This window comes from Nannobrachium achirus (assembly GCF_963921795.1).
Source record: "Nannobrachium achirus genome assembly, chromosome: 6".
Lineage (NCBI taxonomy): Eukaryota > Metazoa > Chordata > Actinopteri > Myctophiformes > Myctophidae > Nannobrachium > Nannobrachium achirus.
Window position 1 is genome coordinate 53,962,082 of NC_137815.1, and position 19,774 is coordinate 53,981,855.

At 44.2% G+C, this 19,774-nt stretch overlaps 1 protein-coding gene across 1 annotated transcript; it reads left to right on the forward strand.

Moving 5' to 3' along the window:
- The first annotated feature begins 1,621 nt into the window (after positions 1-1,621).
- On the forward strand, positions 1,622-15,567 carry dhrs3b (dehydrogenase/reductase (SDR family) member 3b). Its single transcript, XM_080728417.1, has 6 exons — positions 1,622-2,255; positions 11,186-11,329; positions 11,634-11,753; positions 13,284-13,522; positions 14,427-14,552; positions 15,215-15,567. Exons 1-6 carry the CDS (start codon positions 2,061-2,063, stop codon positions 15,297-15,299), a joined length of 909 nt encoding a protein of 302 aa, XP_080584543.1. The 5' UTR covers positions 1,622-2,060; the 3' UTR covers positions 15,300-15,567.
- The last annotated feature ends 4,207 nt before the right edge of the window (positions 15,568-19,774 follow it).

The window sequence follows — 19,774 nt, forward strand, 5'->3', positions numbered from 1 at the left end:
AATACCGTCACCACTGTCTTAATAATTGCATAACAAATCATAATACAGGGTAAGGAATTTCAGTTCAGTTGGGAACTGAACCAGTTTAGGGTCAACTTTTAACGCAGTTTAATTTTGAGTTTAGACTTTCTTGTTTCAATATACAAAAAGATGACAGCATCTGGAGCTGTTTTGTGTCAGAGCCTCTAGCAGTCCCCAAGAGCCCCTCTGCCTTCTCTGAGTAGCTGAGCCCAGCACAAAGCCACCATTGTGAGGCTGCTCTTTAAACCCATCCCAGTTGCTGAAAAGGCCCTGCATTCAACGCTACACAGCACACATCACAGGGTCTGGGCCAAAAATCACAGCCTGGAATCTCATCTGAGGCCCATGAATTCACAGGATTTGTTCAGGTAGGTATTCATTCATGCAAAGCTCGGTCTGTCATTTGGCCATGATTCTGTAACTTCAGTTGACCTATTTCTCAAACTGCACATGTATACAAAATGACATGGTTTATTTTTTAAACTGCCATCACAAACAGGTTCAAACAGTCTGTCAGCATTAACACGAAAAACATTTGTCCATAATGGGTTGTAGATATCTATGTTTTGTCATTTGTATATAGTTAGATACTGCACCTTTGCACCCATTACATCATTTGTGATGGTAGCAATGCCAAAGTTGTCTAATAGGTCTATATCTAATGGAACAGAATGGTGTTGCGATCCTAAAGGCAGCCAGCATAGGCTATAGGCAAAATGCAGTCTGTCGGTCTCCACCACAAAACAAGACAACAACAACAAAAAACTGTCAATTTGACAAGTCTGTGCGCATGTGCACGTGCCTGGGTGAGTGCACCTAATAGCTGGCCCATTTAGCATATGGGTGATTATGAAAGAGAAAGTATCTTAAATGTTTCTATCCAGTACTTATGCTCTGTACTTACAATATTGAGGTATTCGTAGTTCGTACTTGCTTACCCAAGGCCTACTTGAGTAGGGGCCTATTTCCCATTTCCAATACTTTTACTTCTACTCTACATCTGGATCCAAATAGTAGCCTACCTTTACTCTACTACAGTTGAACATTTTAGTTACTATAGTTAGGCCTACTTTGTAGATTTAGATTATTATTACAAAACATATATTAACCAGTCATATATATTTCTGCCATTTGAAAATAGCTGATCTACAAGCTCACTGTCATGAGCTTGTAGATCTGCTATTTTCAAAATGTAGGCTAATTCATTTTATACATTTGGAAACTTGTGAAATGGGACATTCTGCATAATGAGTATAGGCTACTTGCTACTTTTGGTACTTTTAGTAATGTTTTATAATACTTTTGTACTTTTACTCAAGTAGGCCTACATTTTGAATTCCACACTTATAAGTGTAAAAGAGTATTTCTACAGTATTGATAGCTACTTTTAATTAAAAGTAAAACCTTTGAGTACTTTTCCCACCCCTGCTTCTAATCTAGAGATGACTGGACTTTCAACTGTAGGCACCGTGTGGAGAGATGAAGGCGCAACAGCCACTAGGAGCAGACATCACCCCCATACACTTAACATGTCAATCAGGATTAATGCTCCAACAAAACTCCCCTCAGGCTCAGTCAGGTCCGTCCAGGTCCTTTCGCCACCAGAACGAGAAAAGCCATAAAGCAGTAGTAGACTAGACAGAGTAGAGTAGAGGCGGTAACGTATAGAGTAGGAACACAACACCGAGCCCAGAGTTCCAGCAGTAGTGCGCTCGATACGGAGAAAGACGCGTCGCCTCGCCTCGACCTGTTCCATGTTTAAGGCTGTAGGTTTATTACCAAGCAACGACAAGGCGTTATGAGCGATCACTCACTCTTTTTTTGAGAGATCTTGTTGCCTAACATGTCAGAGCTCCACGAAGTGACAGCGCTTTAATGTCTCGCTTGTGGATTATTGGTGCAACTGCATAGTGACTGCAAATGATATCGTTCGCATACGGATAATAATTCTAAAGCATTTTTGCGTCTCTGTATATCCGACTACTCACAAACTTGCGTAAACAATATCATCGCAGGCTATTACCCAAGAACCATCCGAGATGGATCTGAGGAGCGTGGGCCGTGTGTTTCTTTTCCCGGTTCAGATGATCTATTACGTTCTGAAAGCAAGTGTCTGCTCGCTGTTACCGAGCAGACGGAAAGACCTGAGCAGCGACGTGGTGCTGATCACCGGCGGGGGACGGGGCATCGGCCGCTACCTGGCCAAAGAGTTTGCCAAGCAGGGGGCTAAAAAGGTAATGGTATAGCCGACGACCCAAGTGCTGCAGCATTGCATGTCTATTCATTTACGTTTGAGCCTTCTAAACGTAGCCTACAACTTGTTGCACGTTCGATGCACTTAGATTTCACCGCAATAGACCAGTGGTTCTCAAACTTTTTTCATGTCAAGGACACCCACATTTACACTTACGCCCGCGGACCCCCATTTGAAAAGATATGCTAGAGACCCCTTTTGACATGCATTAGGCTGCGGACCCCCCATTTAATGGTATTTATATCTCTGAGGACCCCAAGTTAATGGGTGCATAAGTGCATTTGATTACATTTGTAGACTCGCTGAGTTACACATACCCATTCCTAACTTATAATTTAGCTGGGGACCCCTTGAACTCCCTCAAGGACCCCTGGGGGTCCTCGGGCCCCACTTTGAGAACCAATGCAATAGACTAAATGCATGTGTCAATAGAAGTTATTGTTTTGATGCTTATGACTAATGGGTAGATGGTGACTGAGCTCTTCTCAAAACCTTCAATGTCATGCAAACTGGGGGTTAGCCTCTACAAACAGCCTTGGCAGGTAGAGAGTCCACCCTTATAGGCTACTGCAACTCCCCTTCCCTAATAATATTCAAACTGGGATTATTATGGTGTTAAGTAATTGGTCCAATAAGATGATTGACACTGACTTCAGTTTAATTGGTTCAAGTATTGTATGACGTTCGGGTCAGCTGGAGGGCAAGTCTGGAGAGCCTCACTGATACAATCTAGTTGAGGATTGGGCTGACATCCATTCTGACATGCTTCTGACTGATGCATGCTGTTCTATGACAGACAGAGGCGTCAAGTATGGGTATGGCAAGCTATGGCGGCTGCCATACCTTGGCTACAGATAATAAAATGTACTTTTCATCGTGCCTGTTGCTAAGGTATGGCAACATGGGCAAGACACAAGTCATGTTGCCAAACCTTAGCTTTTTCTGAACTGATGCCACTGATGACAGATTTGAATATTGTGAGCGTTAACCAGTGGCGTGTGTGTGTGTGTGTGTGTGTGTGTGTGTGTGTGTGTGTGTGTGTGTGTGTGTGTGTGTGTGTGTGTGTGTGTGCGTGCGTGTGCGCGTGCGCGTGCGTCTGTCTGTGTGTGTGTGTGTGTGTGTGTGTGTGTGTGTGTGTGTGTGTGTGTGTGTGTGTGTGTGTGTGTGTGCTAGCGCGTGCATGTCTAACTGTGAGTGTGTAGTCTACATGTCTGCACGTGCACAAAAACTTTACTCTAAAACACGTCATCAAAGCTTTTCCTGTATTCCCCTGTTCCAAAGCTCTATTGGAAATGCAGACAGATCCCTTTGACAACAAAGTTTAACTCTGATCGCCTGCAGTAGCCAGAACTGTTGCAAATAGCATATAGAGCACAACTTTTAGGCCTGACCTAAGTTTTCTGAAAAACGTCAAATAGTATTCAAACATTTCAAAAACAAATATGTTGCTACATACTGTACATGTACTGTACTACACTAAAATGTGTTCCCACGCCGAAAAAGAATATGGTTAACAACACTTAAACCTTTGTTGACCAGGTTCCCCAAGGCCGCAAAACTTGCCCCCCCCCCCCCTTCACCAAATCTCTTTGCTGAAAATAGCCAATCTGCAAGCTCACAACAATTTCTGTTGAATGTTTGCCCCATAATGACATTAGGATGAGTAAACAGGTGACAAACCGTGACATCAAACTGATGAATACTAATGATTTGTGATTTTATTGGTAGCAGCCGGTAATATATCTCAAACACAATTTCGCCAACAAAGGAGCTTGGCCTGCTCTAGACCAGAGGACTACCCCACCCAGCTAAACCATGCACTCTGAGCACTTATAAATAGACCAGACTCCCCCCTCCCCTCCCCAACAGGGAACAGGCACTTGGGCTTGAAATGCTTCAGTGACTACATTGATACTGGTCAAACAAACAGTTGTTGACTGTTCACATCAACATTTCAGGCTATGCATTTTCTAACATGCCACCACCAGACAACATTATTATGCAGCTATGTGCATCATATTATGCAGCTATGTGCACCACTGCTGTCTCATTAGCTGTAATGTGTTAATTCCAACGCTTACGCTTCGATACCACACAAGCATAGTGGAACTGGCCCTGAGCATGCACCATGTCCCAGAGAAAATCCGAAACCTCATCCTAGTCTGAGGGTGTCCTCTGGGACTTCAACATCGGAGTGGCATCGTCTAGAGAGTAGGGTATCATAACCGGCTGCACAATCTCTGTGTCCGTGTTGGGCAGTCTGCGGAGGTGGAGTGTAGAGGTCCAATGTCCATTTCTGGCATCTGCCGATTTAGAGCATTCATGGACGCCCTCACGATAACAACAACATCAATGCCCGGATGCAGATGGCTCCTTCAAGGTCTCAAACAGCTCATTGCATGTTCGAGACTTTAATGAAGATCTGGATTTAATGAAGATCTGGATTTATCAGCATGGCATCAGCATGGCATCCCGTCTCACCAGCAGGTGTTGAGGTAAGAAAAGGAAGGAAGTGGAGCGCCTAGGATGCAGTGGAACGGCACCGCACCCTTGTGGACATTGTGGCTGCTGGCCGGGCTGGGCTTGGTAGTAATCCAGTAAGGAAAGGAGAGGCGCAAGCTCATCCCGGGGGAGGTACGTGCTTCAGCAGAATGGTGGGCATGTGCATTGTGCAAGCAAGGGGCCTGGACCAAGTGGGAGCATAAAGCTGGCCATAAGATCTCCTGGGCAGAACTCTGGAAGGCGGAGCCATACTAATTCAAGTTCTTAGTCCAGTCAGTGTATGACGTCCTCCCGACTCGAGCCCTGCCAACCTGGGCGCCTGGTGGAGTCACCAGCTTGCCAACTTTGACAGAAAATGGGATCATTGGAGCATATCCTCAGCTGCTGCTTAAAGGCCTTGGGAGATGGGCGGTATCGGTGTGCTGCAGACAGTAGCACTGGCATTAAGGACAGCAAGCAGCAACACCCAACCAACAATCATCTTTTATTGAGCAGGCGAGAAACCTCAGCCCCCCAAAAAGACCCAGGGAGGCCTGCTCGTAACAGCAAGGGACTGGCAGCTCCTGGTTGACTTAGGGGAGACAGTTGAGATTCCCGGACAGGTTTCACCACAAGGTGTATCAAAGTACAAGCAGCTGTATGTTCACAGTGCATGACATTAAGGCTTGTCTTGTTGTCCGGGACAACTAATACATCTTTATGGACAAGTTCATTACAAATGTACTTGTAGTGTAGTGGCTCTTGGTTTCACTTTTTCTGTGATGCTCCTATCAGCTTTGTGCTGTATGCAGACTATGGACTGCCGATACTATGGAGTGAAGGGGGCCAAGGGGGGGTCTTAATTATTTGTGGGGGGGAAATGCTGTGAATGGCTAATTTCTATCCGGACAAGTGACTTTTGTGCCTGAAGAAGTGAGTGAGAAATGTACTTGTCCAAAGGACAAGTGCCTCAAAAAGTTAATGTCAAGCCCTGGTTCACTCTCATCAGATGAGAGTATAGAGAACAAAATGGCAATTCCCACCATTGTATGCAATGAGCTGCAAAATCATTTTTCTGTGCACTGTGCACGGTGTATGTTGGACACTGGCACTGCACGTGCACACATAGACATCAAAGGGGGCTTGAGCCCCTGCCCTTTTATCCGTCTGTAAAAAGTGCCCTCTCGAGACCATGAATGCAGTTTTTACTATGGTGAAAGAAATTGATTATGCTTAGTTCAGTGTGATATCACGCACCGAAAATAGCCGACCTCCAAGCTCACAACGCGTCGCGCTGCGACGCGTTGTGAGCTTGGAGGTCTGCTATTAACGATATTTCACCAAAAGGCCCTTTTTGAAATTTCAGCCCCTAACATTCTTTGCACGTCCCTGCACTGCACTGTGACTGCAAAGCTCTCTTTAAGGACAAATCTTAGCAGGTGAATATGGTGCAAAAAACCCACACACACACCCTGTGAAACACTAACTGCCTTCTGCGACCTTTCAATACCAGCTCCTCGGGGGGAACAAGCGAGAGGAAACCTGCGGGTTTTAAAAGCTATACTTTGCAGCTGCACAACAAAGGATGTCACCACGCTTTTCAGCCGCCCCATTGTTGGGCATTATCAAGGTGTGAAGGCTTTGAAAACAACACCTGTGGTAGTGTGCCTGACAATTACTCCCATCCTAAAGGGATGCTAAAAAGAAATAGGACGTTCTTTATGGGAAGCACTAACCTCCAAGAATGAGAGTTCAACCCCAGTTTGAGCCCTCTTTCTTTGTGACTGGCAGACGGAATTTCCTCTCTCTCTCTTTCTCTCTCTCTGGTGTTTTTCACGGTATGGGAAGGACTAACTGCAGCATTGATGGAAGAATGAGATGGAGAGCTGGGATTGTGTGTGTGTGTGTGTGTGTGTGTGTGTGTGTGTGTGTGTGTGTGTGTGTGTGTGTGTGTGTGTGTGTGTGTGTGTGTGTGTGTGTGTGTGCGTGCGCGCACGCGCCTGCACGCACACTCATGTGTGGGGGGTGGGGGGGTGCTTCTGGTGTGTTGTTAAGGGAACCGTTACACAACGGAGCACTGAGACAATAAACCACAGCGAGCAAGCATTTACAAAGGCAGCATCCAAGTTCAGAGCACTGGGAGACGGCTTTCAGGGACTGTTCCAGTGAATGGCTCACAACTTTAAATGGCTTATTCACACAAAAGGCTCCGCAAAGCTCCTCTCCACCCCAGGCATATTTCCTTAACGAGAACTCTAGAACAGCTTGGTGGTGAAAACCGTTGCATGATCATAATGTTTTTATTCCCCACATAAAAAACTGGAAACTAGAAAGATGAAGAGACGCAAACCAGGGCACTGGCGACAGGCAGTGCATGCATGCGTGTGTGTGTGTGTGTGTGGGTGTGTGTGTGTGTGTGTGTGTGTGTGTGTGTGTGTGTGTGTGTGTGTGTGTGAGAGAGAGAGGGCGAGTGTGTTGTTGGGCTGTAGGCGGGAAGCACACTGCTCCCAGCTGGGTATTGCCCTGCAACTGACCCTGCTGTCTCCGCAGTAATTAGACAGCGGCAGGCGACTGCCTCCTGAACTCCTCCTGCCCCCTCTGTGTGCCCCCCCCCCCCCCCCCCCCCCCCCCCCCCCCCCCCCACCACACACACACACACTCTGCTTGCCCATACAATGGGTGTGAAATGGAGGGCTCAGCCTCATACCCACCCAGCCTTTACTTTCAAACCTGGGAGATGTGTGCTGTCAGGACTAATGCACATTCAAAAATAACCCTCCACGCATCAGCTGCTGTTGTAGATCGTTCTATTGTCTTTTGTGCCTTAATTATGTGACTGCATTAAGCATGATTTCGTATGTACTCAGATTTTGCACTTGTATGTTGCTCTGGATAAGTGAGTTTGCTAAAGGCCTGAATTGTAATACCGGTAATTATTATTTGTATTTAGCTAGATAGATAAATAGATATACACACACCTGAACAGGTGATGTTAGGGAGGGAGGAACTCTATATGGGCAGGATTTCCTGTTACAGTAGGTCACAATTCTCTCACTAGAGGACATTTATTTATTTTCCATCCTTTGTCTACAGGGGGACAGGCTGCAGACCTTGAGCACAGGCAGATACTGTATATGGCCCAAACTTAAATGTAACCACATTAAGTAGCTACACAGGAGTGGAGCTTAGCATTAAGTCAAAACCGGCAGATGATAACCAAGCACCATCAGTTCTTTATCAATCTCCATTTCCCCTATATAGAGTTCAATAAAAAGGCACCGAAGACACAGTTTACATCACTTGAAAACGAGGCAGGCGTGTTGAGAGAAGTGGGCTTGAGCCCCTTGAGACACCCGAGCAAAGTGGAAGCCAAGCGAATGTGTGCCCACGCATTCCGATGGTCGTTTTGTCCACTAAGCGCCGCCCAAGTTGCATAGCGAGGGTGGGAAATCAGCATATAATGTATAGCATAATAGTACTTGACAATGAAAGTAGATGAAAGTACGGGTTGAATGGGAATCAGTTGTGGAAAATGCCCATAGTTCCGGCAATGAAAGTAAATGAGACTACTTTGAATTGACAATGTCCATCTAGAAATGTGCAGCACGGAACGAAGTGACGCACTGTGAGCTTGTTTATCTGCTATTTTTTAATAGCCAACGTGTCAAATATGGATAAATGGGTTGAAATGACTGCGATAGTAACACATTTGGCTGGGGACCCCCTGGAAACCCCCCAAGGCTCCCTGGGGGTCCCCGGAGCCCACTTTGAGAGCCACTGCTTTAGAACCTCATTAGGTGTGCAATCAGTTAAAGCAATCACTGGTTTATCAGTGATAATCAGGGGTCTTATGCTAGGTCAATAGACTAACTTTAATGCTGGCAGACAGAAACACCTAAATGAAACACCCACAATTAACATTATTAAATTAAATGCCACTGTGAATCAAGTCAATAAGAAGCTGTGTTCCTTTAATGGTTTCTGTCCTGATAGCAATTTATCCTGAACATTGTTCGTTCTGATAAGTGTGTATGCGTGCGTGCGTGTGTGCACGCGCGCGCGCGCGCGTGTGTGTGTGTGTGTGTGTGTGTGTGTGTGTGTGTGTGTGCGCGCGTGCGTGTGTTGTGATGGGTGATAAACCTAGCAAATTAAATAACAAGGAATAGGAGAGCACAGTTTGAGTGCCACTATTTAATGAGAAGTGTCAGCTTTGTTTGTTAGGCTTGAATCCTATTAAAAGCTTTGGGTTATTTATCAAGACCTGTCCGTCTTCACTGATTACTCAAATCTGGGCTTGCAAATGAAGCAAACAGAAAGCACAATGAAATGAGGACAGCAGGGAGGGTGTTGGGCAAACATTTATAGCACTGGAACTGATAAGGATGTAAAGAATGTGCCCCATAGGAACGTGATGCTTTTCCCCATCCATTTCGAAACCCCAAAGACCTTATAGACCAAGGGTCTTCAACAGGGGGCCCGGGACCCCTAGCGGGTCCTCAGAGTCACTACAGGGGGTCCTCCAAGTCTTCCAATCCTTTTTATATTAACATCTTGAACCCTAGTGTCCATATTCTGAGAACTGTAGCCAAAAATAGCAGATTTACAAGCTCACAACGCCAAACAAATATGTTTGGTGTAGAGGGGGAAAAGAGCACAGTACAGATTAAAAGGTCAATTTTATTAGCTAATGTCAGCTCAAGTGGTTAAATATCTGAAAACACAAATTGACAAAAAAACAAAAACATATTATTGAACTCAAGTCTCCATGGCATGAGTAATCAATCGAAAAAAGGTCATTTTGGGGGTGAACTTCTCCTTTAAAACGTGGACTGATTGAAAAGTAAAAATGTAAAAGATATTATTTTGATCATTCTGTAGCGTGTTACTACAAAATAACTGGTTATAATAAGTGCTTCTCAAAGTGGGATCTGGGGACCCCCAGGGGTCCTTGAGGGGGTTCCAAGGGGTTCTAAGGGAAATGTGTTAATACAGCAGCATCACAATCATTTTAACCCCTTTTTTATACATTGGCTATTCCAAAATAGCAGCAGGTATACAAGCAAAACAGCCTGTTACTTTTAGTCCGTTGAGCTGGTCTACTAGTTCAAAGCACAATACATGATCAAAGATAAGATAAACCTTTATTGATCCCGGAGGGAAATTTAAGTGTCATCATAGCAGCAACAGCATTAGAGTGAAACACAAGTTAGAAGATTAAGAGTCACAAACAAAACCAAGATAAATACAAATAAAAAATTACTAAAAAGTAAGAGAAAAAGAATGCAAGAAAAAAGCTTTTGAATTACATTTTGTGAGTTTTTGAAAATACATTCATCCATGCATGTGTTTGCAATAACTCTTGCAAAAAAAATATCACAACCAACAGCTGGATTTATATGTGCACAGATAAACATTATTTTAATACAATAAGGGTGAGGTAAAGGCTGGCCCATGTGCTCACACACACACACACACACACACACACACACACACACACACACACACACACACACACACACACACACACACACACACACACACACACATGCGCACGCACACAAAGATCACTTTCCAGAGGACTTTCTGCTCAAATATTAACCTTGGTCACGGGCGACCAGCCAAACCCCACACTGGCCCCCTCAGCACTTCACACACGCAACTGTTTTCAGACTCCCTGACCAGAAATGACGGGGCTCATCTGCCCAACCGGCCGTGTAATCTCTCTGAGAATGTGTGTTTGAGAGATGAGGAGGGCTCACCCCCTGATTTCATTACCTTTCCCTGACCCCAAAGACTGACAGATCTAATTGCCCAATCAGTAGCCCCCCCACCCACCTACGTCCAACCCCCATGTTCTCTCTGCTCAAATGACCGGCCTTCATTTAGTCTCTGAGGCAGATGAAGAGACAGTTCATTCACACAGCAACCCCCCCCCCCACCCCCTTTAATCTTCCCCCCAAAACTATTTGTAGGACTGAAAATGGCCTCTCTGTTCTCCCGAATGAAAAGGGTATTTCTACCCAAAGATCTCCCCCGCTCTTAGACCAAGTCCCAATGACAGAAAAATGACACAAAACATATCGTCACTGTCGGGCAGAAGCCTCGTGTCTCCAAGTTTCAAATCTGTACGTTTTTCCGCAAAGTAAAGCCCTGATTCATCAGACAAGGCCGTCGCACAAAAGTAGTGAAAACAAAACTGTTTTCACTATTTAGTTCATTTTTTTAAATTATAGCCTAAACACAAACCTTTTTGGACATACATGGTTTCCACCCGACAACGACGATATGCAATGGCAGTATATATGAGAGCGAGACAGAGACAGAGAGATTCTTGTGTATCCCTGCATCTCACTTGGCATCGGTGTCTGCTCCATTCCTATTGTAAAATGCCAGTATTAACTTTTTGAAAATGCTTTTCTTTTTTGATAGGTGATCCTGTGGGGCCGCACAGAAAAGTGCCTCAAAGAAACAGCCGAAGAGATATCACTCTCTGGAACGGAGTGCCATTACTTCCTGTGTGACGTGGCCAATCGAGAGGAAGTATACAGGCAAGCCATGGTGGTTCGGGAAAAGGTACGTTAACTCGAAGTCAGTGAAGTAGAGACGTTCTTAATGTGCACAGAAAGATGTCACTTTGAGTTGTGAGACGCTTCACTCTAGAGTTTATTTTGCTCCCCTTTTTCATTCTTGGTATTGAGCTCAGAGCTGCGTCTCTCTCCCATCTGGCATATAGATTACTGTACAATTGAAATGTTTTCATAAAGGCAGTAGGATATTGCTGTCAGCTCTGGCGTTATCATCTTGTGAAAGGGAAGAGATAGCAAACAACGTGTGCAGGAGTGATGTATCTGTTTGACGGCGGTGCTGTTCTTCTCAGGTGGGGGATGTTACAATATTAGTGAACAACGCAGCGGTGGTCCACGGCAAAAGTCTGATGGACAGCGACGATGACGCACTTCTGAAGTCTCAACACGTGAACACCATGGGACAGTTCTGGGTGAGTGCTCCCCACACTGACGCAGACATGCACACAGACAACACAGGGATGCACAGAGTAGGGATGGGACGATACGCGATATTATCGTTTATCGTGATAAAAAAGACTCACGATAATCGTATCGTGGAGATTTAATTTATCGTGATATCGTCCTCCATCATGCACTGGGATCAATTCACCTTTTATTTGCCGAGCTGCATATCTGCATAACTTAAACGCTCTATAATTGGTAAAAGGTACTTATAATATACGTACGGTACTTGATACAGTCTTTTTTTTTTCATTCTATCAAATATCTTTGCCAAAAAAAGTTCACAAAAAAGCTCACAACGCGTCACGGTGCGACACGTTGTGAGCTTGTAGATCTGCACTTTTTTGGCAAATGTTCCGCCCCAGGATAATGGATTTTGATTATCGCGATAACATCGTAAATCGTGATTTCTTTGGTCACAGTAATCGTGATATGAAATGTTCATATCGTCCCATCCCTAACATGCACACAGACACACAGAGATGTGGGGAAATTCCTGACAGCAGATTACCCTCATCCTGTACAAGCACTGGATTTAGAGTAATAACACACAAGTATATATAGGTGCTATAGGACCTGACAATCATGGCTACCTTTGTGGCAGCTTAAGTGGGGTATTTCCAAATTGCCTCTCAGCCACTGACACATCAGAGCAGCTCCGAAAGTCGTGGCATTTTTCAGCGAGAATGGGGATCAAAAGACCATGAAGTATGCAGACAGAAATGCAATTATCAACTAAATGGAAACGGAAACTTAATCTGTGGCTCCACTCCAGGCCCCTTTTCCTCTCTCTTTGTCTGACTGCATATGTTTCGTTGTCTCGTTCCATTCAATTCCTCATCTCCATTTATTCACCCAGGGGTGTCACAAGGGAGAGGGGGGGGGGGGGGAGTGGGACTGAGTTACTAGGGCCCAAGGCGGAGGGGCCTTGATTATTTTATACTTTAGCTATTGAAGAATAGCAGATCTACAAGCTCACAGCACGGCAAGGTGCCGCGATGTGAGCTTGTAGATCTGCTATTTTTGAAAAGTCGTGATAATCTTTGAATATATGTATTTTTTAAGCGAACATTTGTAAACCCAAATTTTGCTTCTGGGGGGTCCCTGGAACTAAATATTCTGAGATGGTGGTCCGTGGCCAAATACATATCATGTTGGGGGTCCTTCACATGAAAAAGTTTGAGCAGCACTGACACAAAAAAAAAAGCAGATTACAAACAGATTAAAAACATTACAAGTTCGCAGCGCGGCACTGCCGCGCTGTGAGCTTGTATATCTGCTAATTTTCAATAGCTAAAGCACAAAGTAATGCGTAATAATGCGTTCCCACCCAGTCTAAATGGGTTAAACTCCCTCCCCCTATGAAGAACATTCATGGGGGCCCCCCGCAGTGAATCCTTGTACCCAGGGCCCAGAATTTGGTGCGACACCCCTGTATTCACCCCTTATTATATCCTTTCCTCTCCCCTCCGTCCATTTCCTCTCCCCTCCATGTCCAGACTACAAAGGCCTTCCTGCCGCGGATGTTGGAACTGCAGCACGGCCACGTCGTGTGCATAAACTCCATCCTGTCGCAGTCCCCCATCCCCGGGGCCATAGACTATTGCACCTCCAAAGCCTCGTCCTTGGCCTTCATGGAGAGCCTGACGCTGGGTCTGCTGGACTGTCCCGGCGTGGGCTGCACCACCGTGCTCCCCTTCCACACCAACACAGAGATGTTCCAGGGCATGAGAGTCAGGTGAGAAGGGCACGGCACCCGGATGGTCGGAAATGTGAAAGAGTATCCCGGATCGTACTGTTTTCGCGGTTGTTATGTTGCGACACTGGCATTCTAGGAATGTATGCTTATCCCACTACTACTCCAGCAGAGTTTTCTTAAGAGTATAGAGGAGGAAAGCAATGAATTTAAATTAATCTCATTACTATATACTGTAAGTTGTTTTTTGTGTCTTTTTTTATGCATCGTGTTTGATTTGTAATTTTGCTCTCCTAAGTATTTTTAAGTTGAAGCATTGTACAAAGTAGTGTACTGTTTTACTATACTTACCATTGCTCCAGTTTAAATAACTGCCATTGCAGAGTAAAACAAGAAAGGTTTTCCATAAACTGTGTGCCAGAAAGGGACCATTAGTAAATAGGCCAACTGATGCGCTTGAGTCAGCAGCAATGACAGTTAGTCACACAGAAATGGACAGAACAAACAAGCTGGCATTATGACCATGCAAAAGAGATGAACAAGTTCACTTCAACTGAATCTCCATAAAATCCATCTGAAGTTGAACATGTTCTCACCACAACAGCGGTAACATACATTAGCATGCCATCCGCAATGAGAGATGTTAAAACAAAGGTCCCAACTAACAACATTGAAAACCCCAGGTTGTCAGATGCTCCCGAACAAATAAGCTCCCAATAAGATCTCTGAAATAAAGGGTACAGTAATCATCCCTCTCCTTAATTGACTGTGGTCAGCTGATATGGTTTACTTTGTTAGTGCATTTTATCTTCAATTAAAAATAGTGATTATATATGTGTACATTTGCAGTTTTAACTAAATGTTTAATCCTTTCTGTGTTGCATGGGAAAGATGATGAATGAAAGATGAATAACTTTCTTCTGTATTGGCTGGTTCTATTCCATAGATTTCCACAGCTCTTCCCACCACTCAAACCCGAAACAGTTGCCCAGAGGACTGTAGATGCAGTCAGAACAGACCAGGCCTATGTATACCTACCGTGGACCATGCACGCCCTCGTCATGCTCAAAAGGTAAGGTTTTGAGCCTAATTTAATTTATTATGTAGTATGACGGTGTCGCTTGCAAGACACATGCAACACAAGCTAAAAATGCATCCTGGTAGCTTGAAGATCAGTTTTTGTCTGCAAGCAGCACCATCGTGCGATGAAATTTATCGTCAAAAACGTAACTCCATTTTTTTGATTTTTTTCTTTTGGCATAAATCAGGGCTATTAAACACCCAGCTGAGTGTTGGTTAAAATAATATTGAACCAATGTAAAAAGTGCTTGGGATAAAACATCCTAACTCCACACTTTCTGCCAAACCAGCTAACTCCACCCGATTGGCCCTCTCTTTTTTTCATAAATATGTGCTATTGAACAGCCTTTACGTCTGTGTGTTGCTTAAAATAATATTGAACCAATGAAAAGTAGTAAAAAGCCCTTCGGTCAAAACCTCCTAACTCCACTTGAGCTCATTTTCCAGAAAATGAACATTTTGGAGTTAGGAGGTTTCGGCCCGACAGCAGAGATTATTCTTCATTGTGCAATCAGTCGCATGCTGAAAATAGACAATCTACAAACTTGCAAGGTGCTGCTGTGTGACACATTATGAGCTTGTAGATCTATAGGTTTCATTTTCAATCACTATGTGCACATGACCACCTGACATTGTACTGTATCTGCCCTCCAGCTTCATGCCACAAGCTGCACTCGAAGAAATCCACAAGTTTTCAGGAAGCTATACCTGCATGAACACATTCAAAGGGCGGACATGAATATGGACTATAGGCAGGATGTCAGAGCCACCTCAACAACTCTGGGGTATAATGAAGGGAAGATTTCATGGACCGTAGGACGTTGAACAAGGGTGGAGGCCCTATGATGGGGAGAAGCCATGTGTCGAGGGGATGTCCACGTAATGTTGTTGCTCCTGCATTAGACTTCATTTACAAGCAGCAGGTTACTTCCTGGTTCCATTTGTGATCTTGTGCATGGATGATAGCTGAGTGATTATATATGTGTACGTTTGTACATATGCGGTTGGGCGGGGCAGGTGGGTGGTGTTTGCTCGCGTGTGTGTGTGTGTGTGTGTGTGTGTGTGTGCGTGCGTGCGTGCGTGCGTGCGTGTGTGTGTGTGTAGGTGTGCGTGCGCGTGTGTGCGTGCGTGCGTGTGTGTGTGCGTGTGTGTGCGTGTGTGTGTGTGTGTGCGCGTGTGTGTGCGAGCACGTGTGGTTGTATACGTGTGCTCTGTTTGCTGTGTTTTTAAAATCTCCCTTTAGTCTGTTTGTATGCCTCTTTTTTATTTTACCTTCATTTGCCTTTGAATGAAACCACAATAATAAAAAGAAAAAAGTTGCATTTTAGAGAAACTGTTTATTTTTGTGTGTTAATGATGTGTAGGAGAGGGTGTGGTATGGTGAGAAAACCATTGTTGTGTGGCTGGATTTGACTTCAATGGCAGCACTGAGATGGCGCTCTATTTATGCGAAGTGTGAGATCGCTGGCCATGACAGATGATGTTGTCAAAACATTAAATACATGCTCAAGAGGGCATGAGTGCCTCTGTTTGTTCTCACCTGTCAGAAGATGGTACCACAGGATGGATGCTTTGACCATTCATTCAGAGCTGTCTGGGACCAACCTGCTCCTATTGTGAAATGCACGGAACGCTCGTAAAGAGTTACACACACTTTCACTGTGCCCTGGCTGAATGCTGGATGGGCAACGAGACAAGCCATGACTGTCAATCAAATACGCTATTTCAGTGTAAGTTGACTTGGGAGGATATTTTTAATGTCTATAAAAATGTCTGTAAAAACTGGACTTGAAATGTAGCATCCCCGGTAGGGATGGGACGATATAAAAATTTCATATCACGATTATTGTGACAAAAGAAATTGCGATTTACGATATTATCGCGATAATCAAAATCCATTATTCTGGGACGGAACATTTGCCAAAAAATAGCAGATCTACAAGCTCGTTGCGACGCGTTTGTGAGCTATTTCTTTTGTGAGCTTTTTTTTTTGGCAAAGACATTTGATAGAGTGAGAAAAAAAGACTGTATCAAGTACGTACCGGTATATCATACCTTTTACCAATATTATAGAGGGTTTAAGTGGTACCGGATATGCAGCTTGGCAAATAAAAGGTGAATTGATCCCAGTGCATGACGGAGGACGATATCACGATAAATTAAATCTCCACGATGCGATTATTGTGAGTGTTTTTTATCGCAATAAACGATAATATCGTGTATCGTCCCATCCCTAATCCCTGGGCATGTTGCCTAAGGGTTAGCCGATCTAAGTGTTGCGAATTTGCGATGCATTGTGAGCTTGTAGATTGCCTATTTTTTGGAGAAGACCCCTAAGGATTCCCGGGCTCAGCAAAGTTTATAGGGTTTAAGTGGGTTTACTTTTTTATTGGGAAAAACAAAACAACTTGCCGCCAAAGTACACACCAAGTGCACATGTGCCCAAGCTCTTCCATCATCCAGTCTGGTACACTCTTGATTCGATTCCATCATAGCTTCCTAAATATTTAAATCAATATTTCAACCTTTTCAGCATTATTTATTTTGTCATAAAAGTTTAAATATTTAAACTTTTAATACAGCTGATATTGCAACTTGTATCAAATGTATCTGACTTATGTTCAGATTTTATTTCTTTATGATTTCAGCTCTTCTAGGACAACAAAGCTATATCATGTACTCAGAGACCAAGCAAATTATGATGTGTCTATTTGCCAATTGCAAAATGTAGATTGACTTGTTAAAACTGCACATAAAAGGCAAACTCAACAGAACGTGCTGTCAAACAAGCTGGTATAACAATGTGAATGCCCCCATCAAGGTCACCAATGTCCATGATATGTAATATTACCAATGAACATTAAATATGACAGATGAATACACACTCATTGTTTATGATTTATGATTATGCATTTTAGTTCGTCAGTACTTTTCTCTCCTTTTTTGCAGTTAATGTTTTAAAGATATACTTTCATTTCACATAGCAAACAGAAAGGGAATATGAAAAATGCAAGGTGTGTACAATTGTAATTACAGTATTAGCCTACTAGTGCACTAGCCCAGAGCAATAAGACATTTTGAGGGCAAACGTGACTAAGGGCCCTAACCTCCGCCGGGGACGGTGCTTGAGGCCCTGGGGCACTGTCCCATATGCAGTGTCCTCCATGTTAACTGTAAATAGTTGTTTTCTCGGCATTGAACTTGAGGCCGAATGCAAAAAAGAAATGTGTTTGCATTTCCATGAAATTATCTGGTTTAAAGGAAACATAGGCAAGCTTGTGTGTACACAAAAACATTCCCCCCTCCCCCTCCCCTCTATGACAGGCATCAAAAAGGTAGTTGTCTTTTATGCTTTCATTGATTAGAGAGATCACTAACGAGGACTTGACACTTTTATGGCACAATCGATTACCTTAGTGCACAAGCCCTTCGAAGTTCAAAGGGAGCAATTAAGAGCTCTGGCTGAGCTCTCCCTGACAAAAATGTCCCTCCACTGTTTCTGTTGACATTTAATGTCAACATAAAGAGTGGAACAGAACAAGGGATGTGTCTTTCTGCAAGGAAACACCCCAACACAATAATATAGTTACTGATGAAGGGAAATGACTGCTAAAAATGTATATACATATATATATATATTTAATAGTCTTAAAGTTACCTATTTTTCCATTAAATAACGTCCAAAACACACCCATGATTAACTCATGGGCTTAATACCACAGCAAGTAATTAGAAAACAACCTGTGATGTCTTCTTTGCACCGATTATATGATGACGGTCACAATCGTTCAGAAATAGTGTTTGTTCATAAGGTGTCCAGCCGACTCTCATAGACTAGACTAGAATGTTATTTCACCGAACTTCCGGTGTGAGTTTGCCACCCGCGGACGTCACGGCCACACAACCTGACTACTCCACACTCACGCGTAACAGCGCCATAGATCGTCTAAATAGGGCTGTCTAATTAAAAGCCCTTCTAGCAGCCCCTAGAGGGCTTAGAGCTAATCACTGTTACTGTTACTGAAATGACCAGAGATCGGTGGTAGGGTAGAGGAAAGATTAAGGGGTCAGGACAGGCCCCAGATCGCTGGCCTAGTGGTTCGGGGACCTAGAATCCAGTGTAACCTTCGAGTCGCGTTCCCGACGATGTGGTCTGTCCCCATCTCTCTCTCCCTGTTTCCTTTCCATCTCCACTACATCTATAGACGAATCCACAGAGTACTGCCCTTAGTTGCGGTGTCGCAATGCCAATCGGTTCCGCTTGACACCAGTTATGATTGCCGCCGCGTAGTCGGAGTAACGAGACATTGGACTGACGTGTGCCCCCCTTCCTGTGGTGCTTCCCCCTCTTCTATGGTGCTTCCTGTGGTGCTTCCCCGTCTTCTATGCCTGAGGTTTTCAAAGTGGGTGACGGGACACCCTGGGGTGCCGCGACGGCAGTCCTGGGGTGCTGCGAGATAATTTGATAATATTTGGAATTCATTTGGACACTTGAAAAAATATTTAGTATCATTTTAAACTTGAAGTACAAAGTCGATCTACAAGCACACAAGCACACCGATCTACAAGCACACAACGCCTCGCGATGCGAGGCGTTGTGTGCTTGTAGATCTGCTGTTTTCACTAGTTTAGTACAATTTTTAGATGATAAATATAAAATCAACGGTTTTGGACATACAAGGTTTCCACCCGACAACGACGATATGCTATAAATAAAAGGGGCTGGGAGTGAAAATTATAATAGGGGTGCCTCGGATTAAAAAATCACACCCGTGTGAACTGAGCGGTGGTCGTGGGGGGGGGGAGGGGTGCCTGTGTGTGTGGGGTGTGTGTGTGTGTGTGTGTGTGTGTGTGTGTGTGTGTGTGTGTGTGTGTGTGTGTCTGGCCTGGCCTGAACAACAGCGCCCCTCCCTTAACATGTGTGGTCAAAAAAGGTACTTCAGGCTACATACAGACACACACGCACACACACACACACACGCACGCATACACACATGGCCACGTATAGGAGACGGTGTAACCACCGCTCAAAAATGAGACAAAAAAGTTTGGGAACCCCTGTTCTATGCTGCTTCCTGTGGTGCTTCCCTGTTGTCTATGGAGCTTCTTACAGTAGTTATCGTCGAAAGCTATACAAGAACTATGGCATGAGACTAAATGCATAAAACAACAGAGAGCTGCCTCTATGCCTGTATACTTCAGACACCAAGGTAC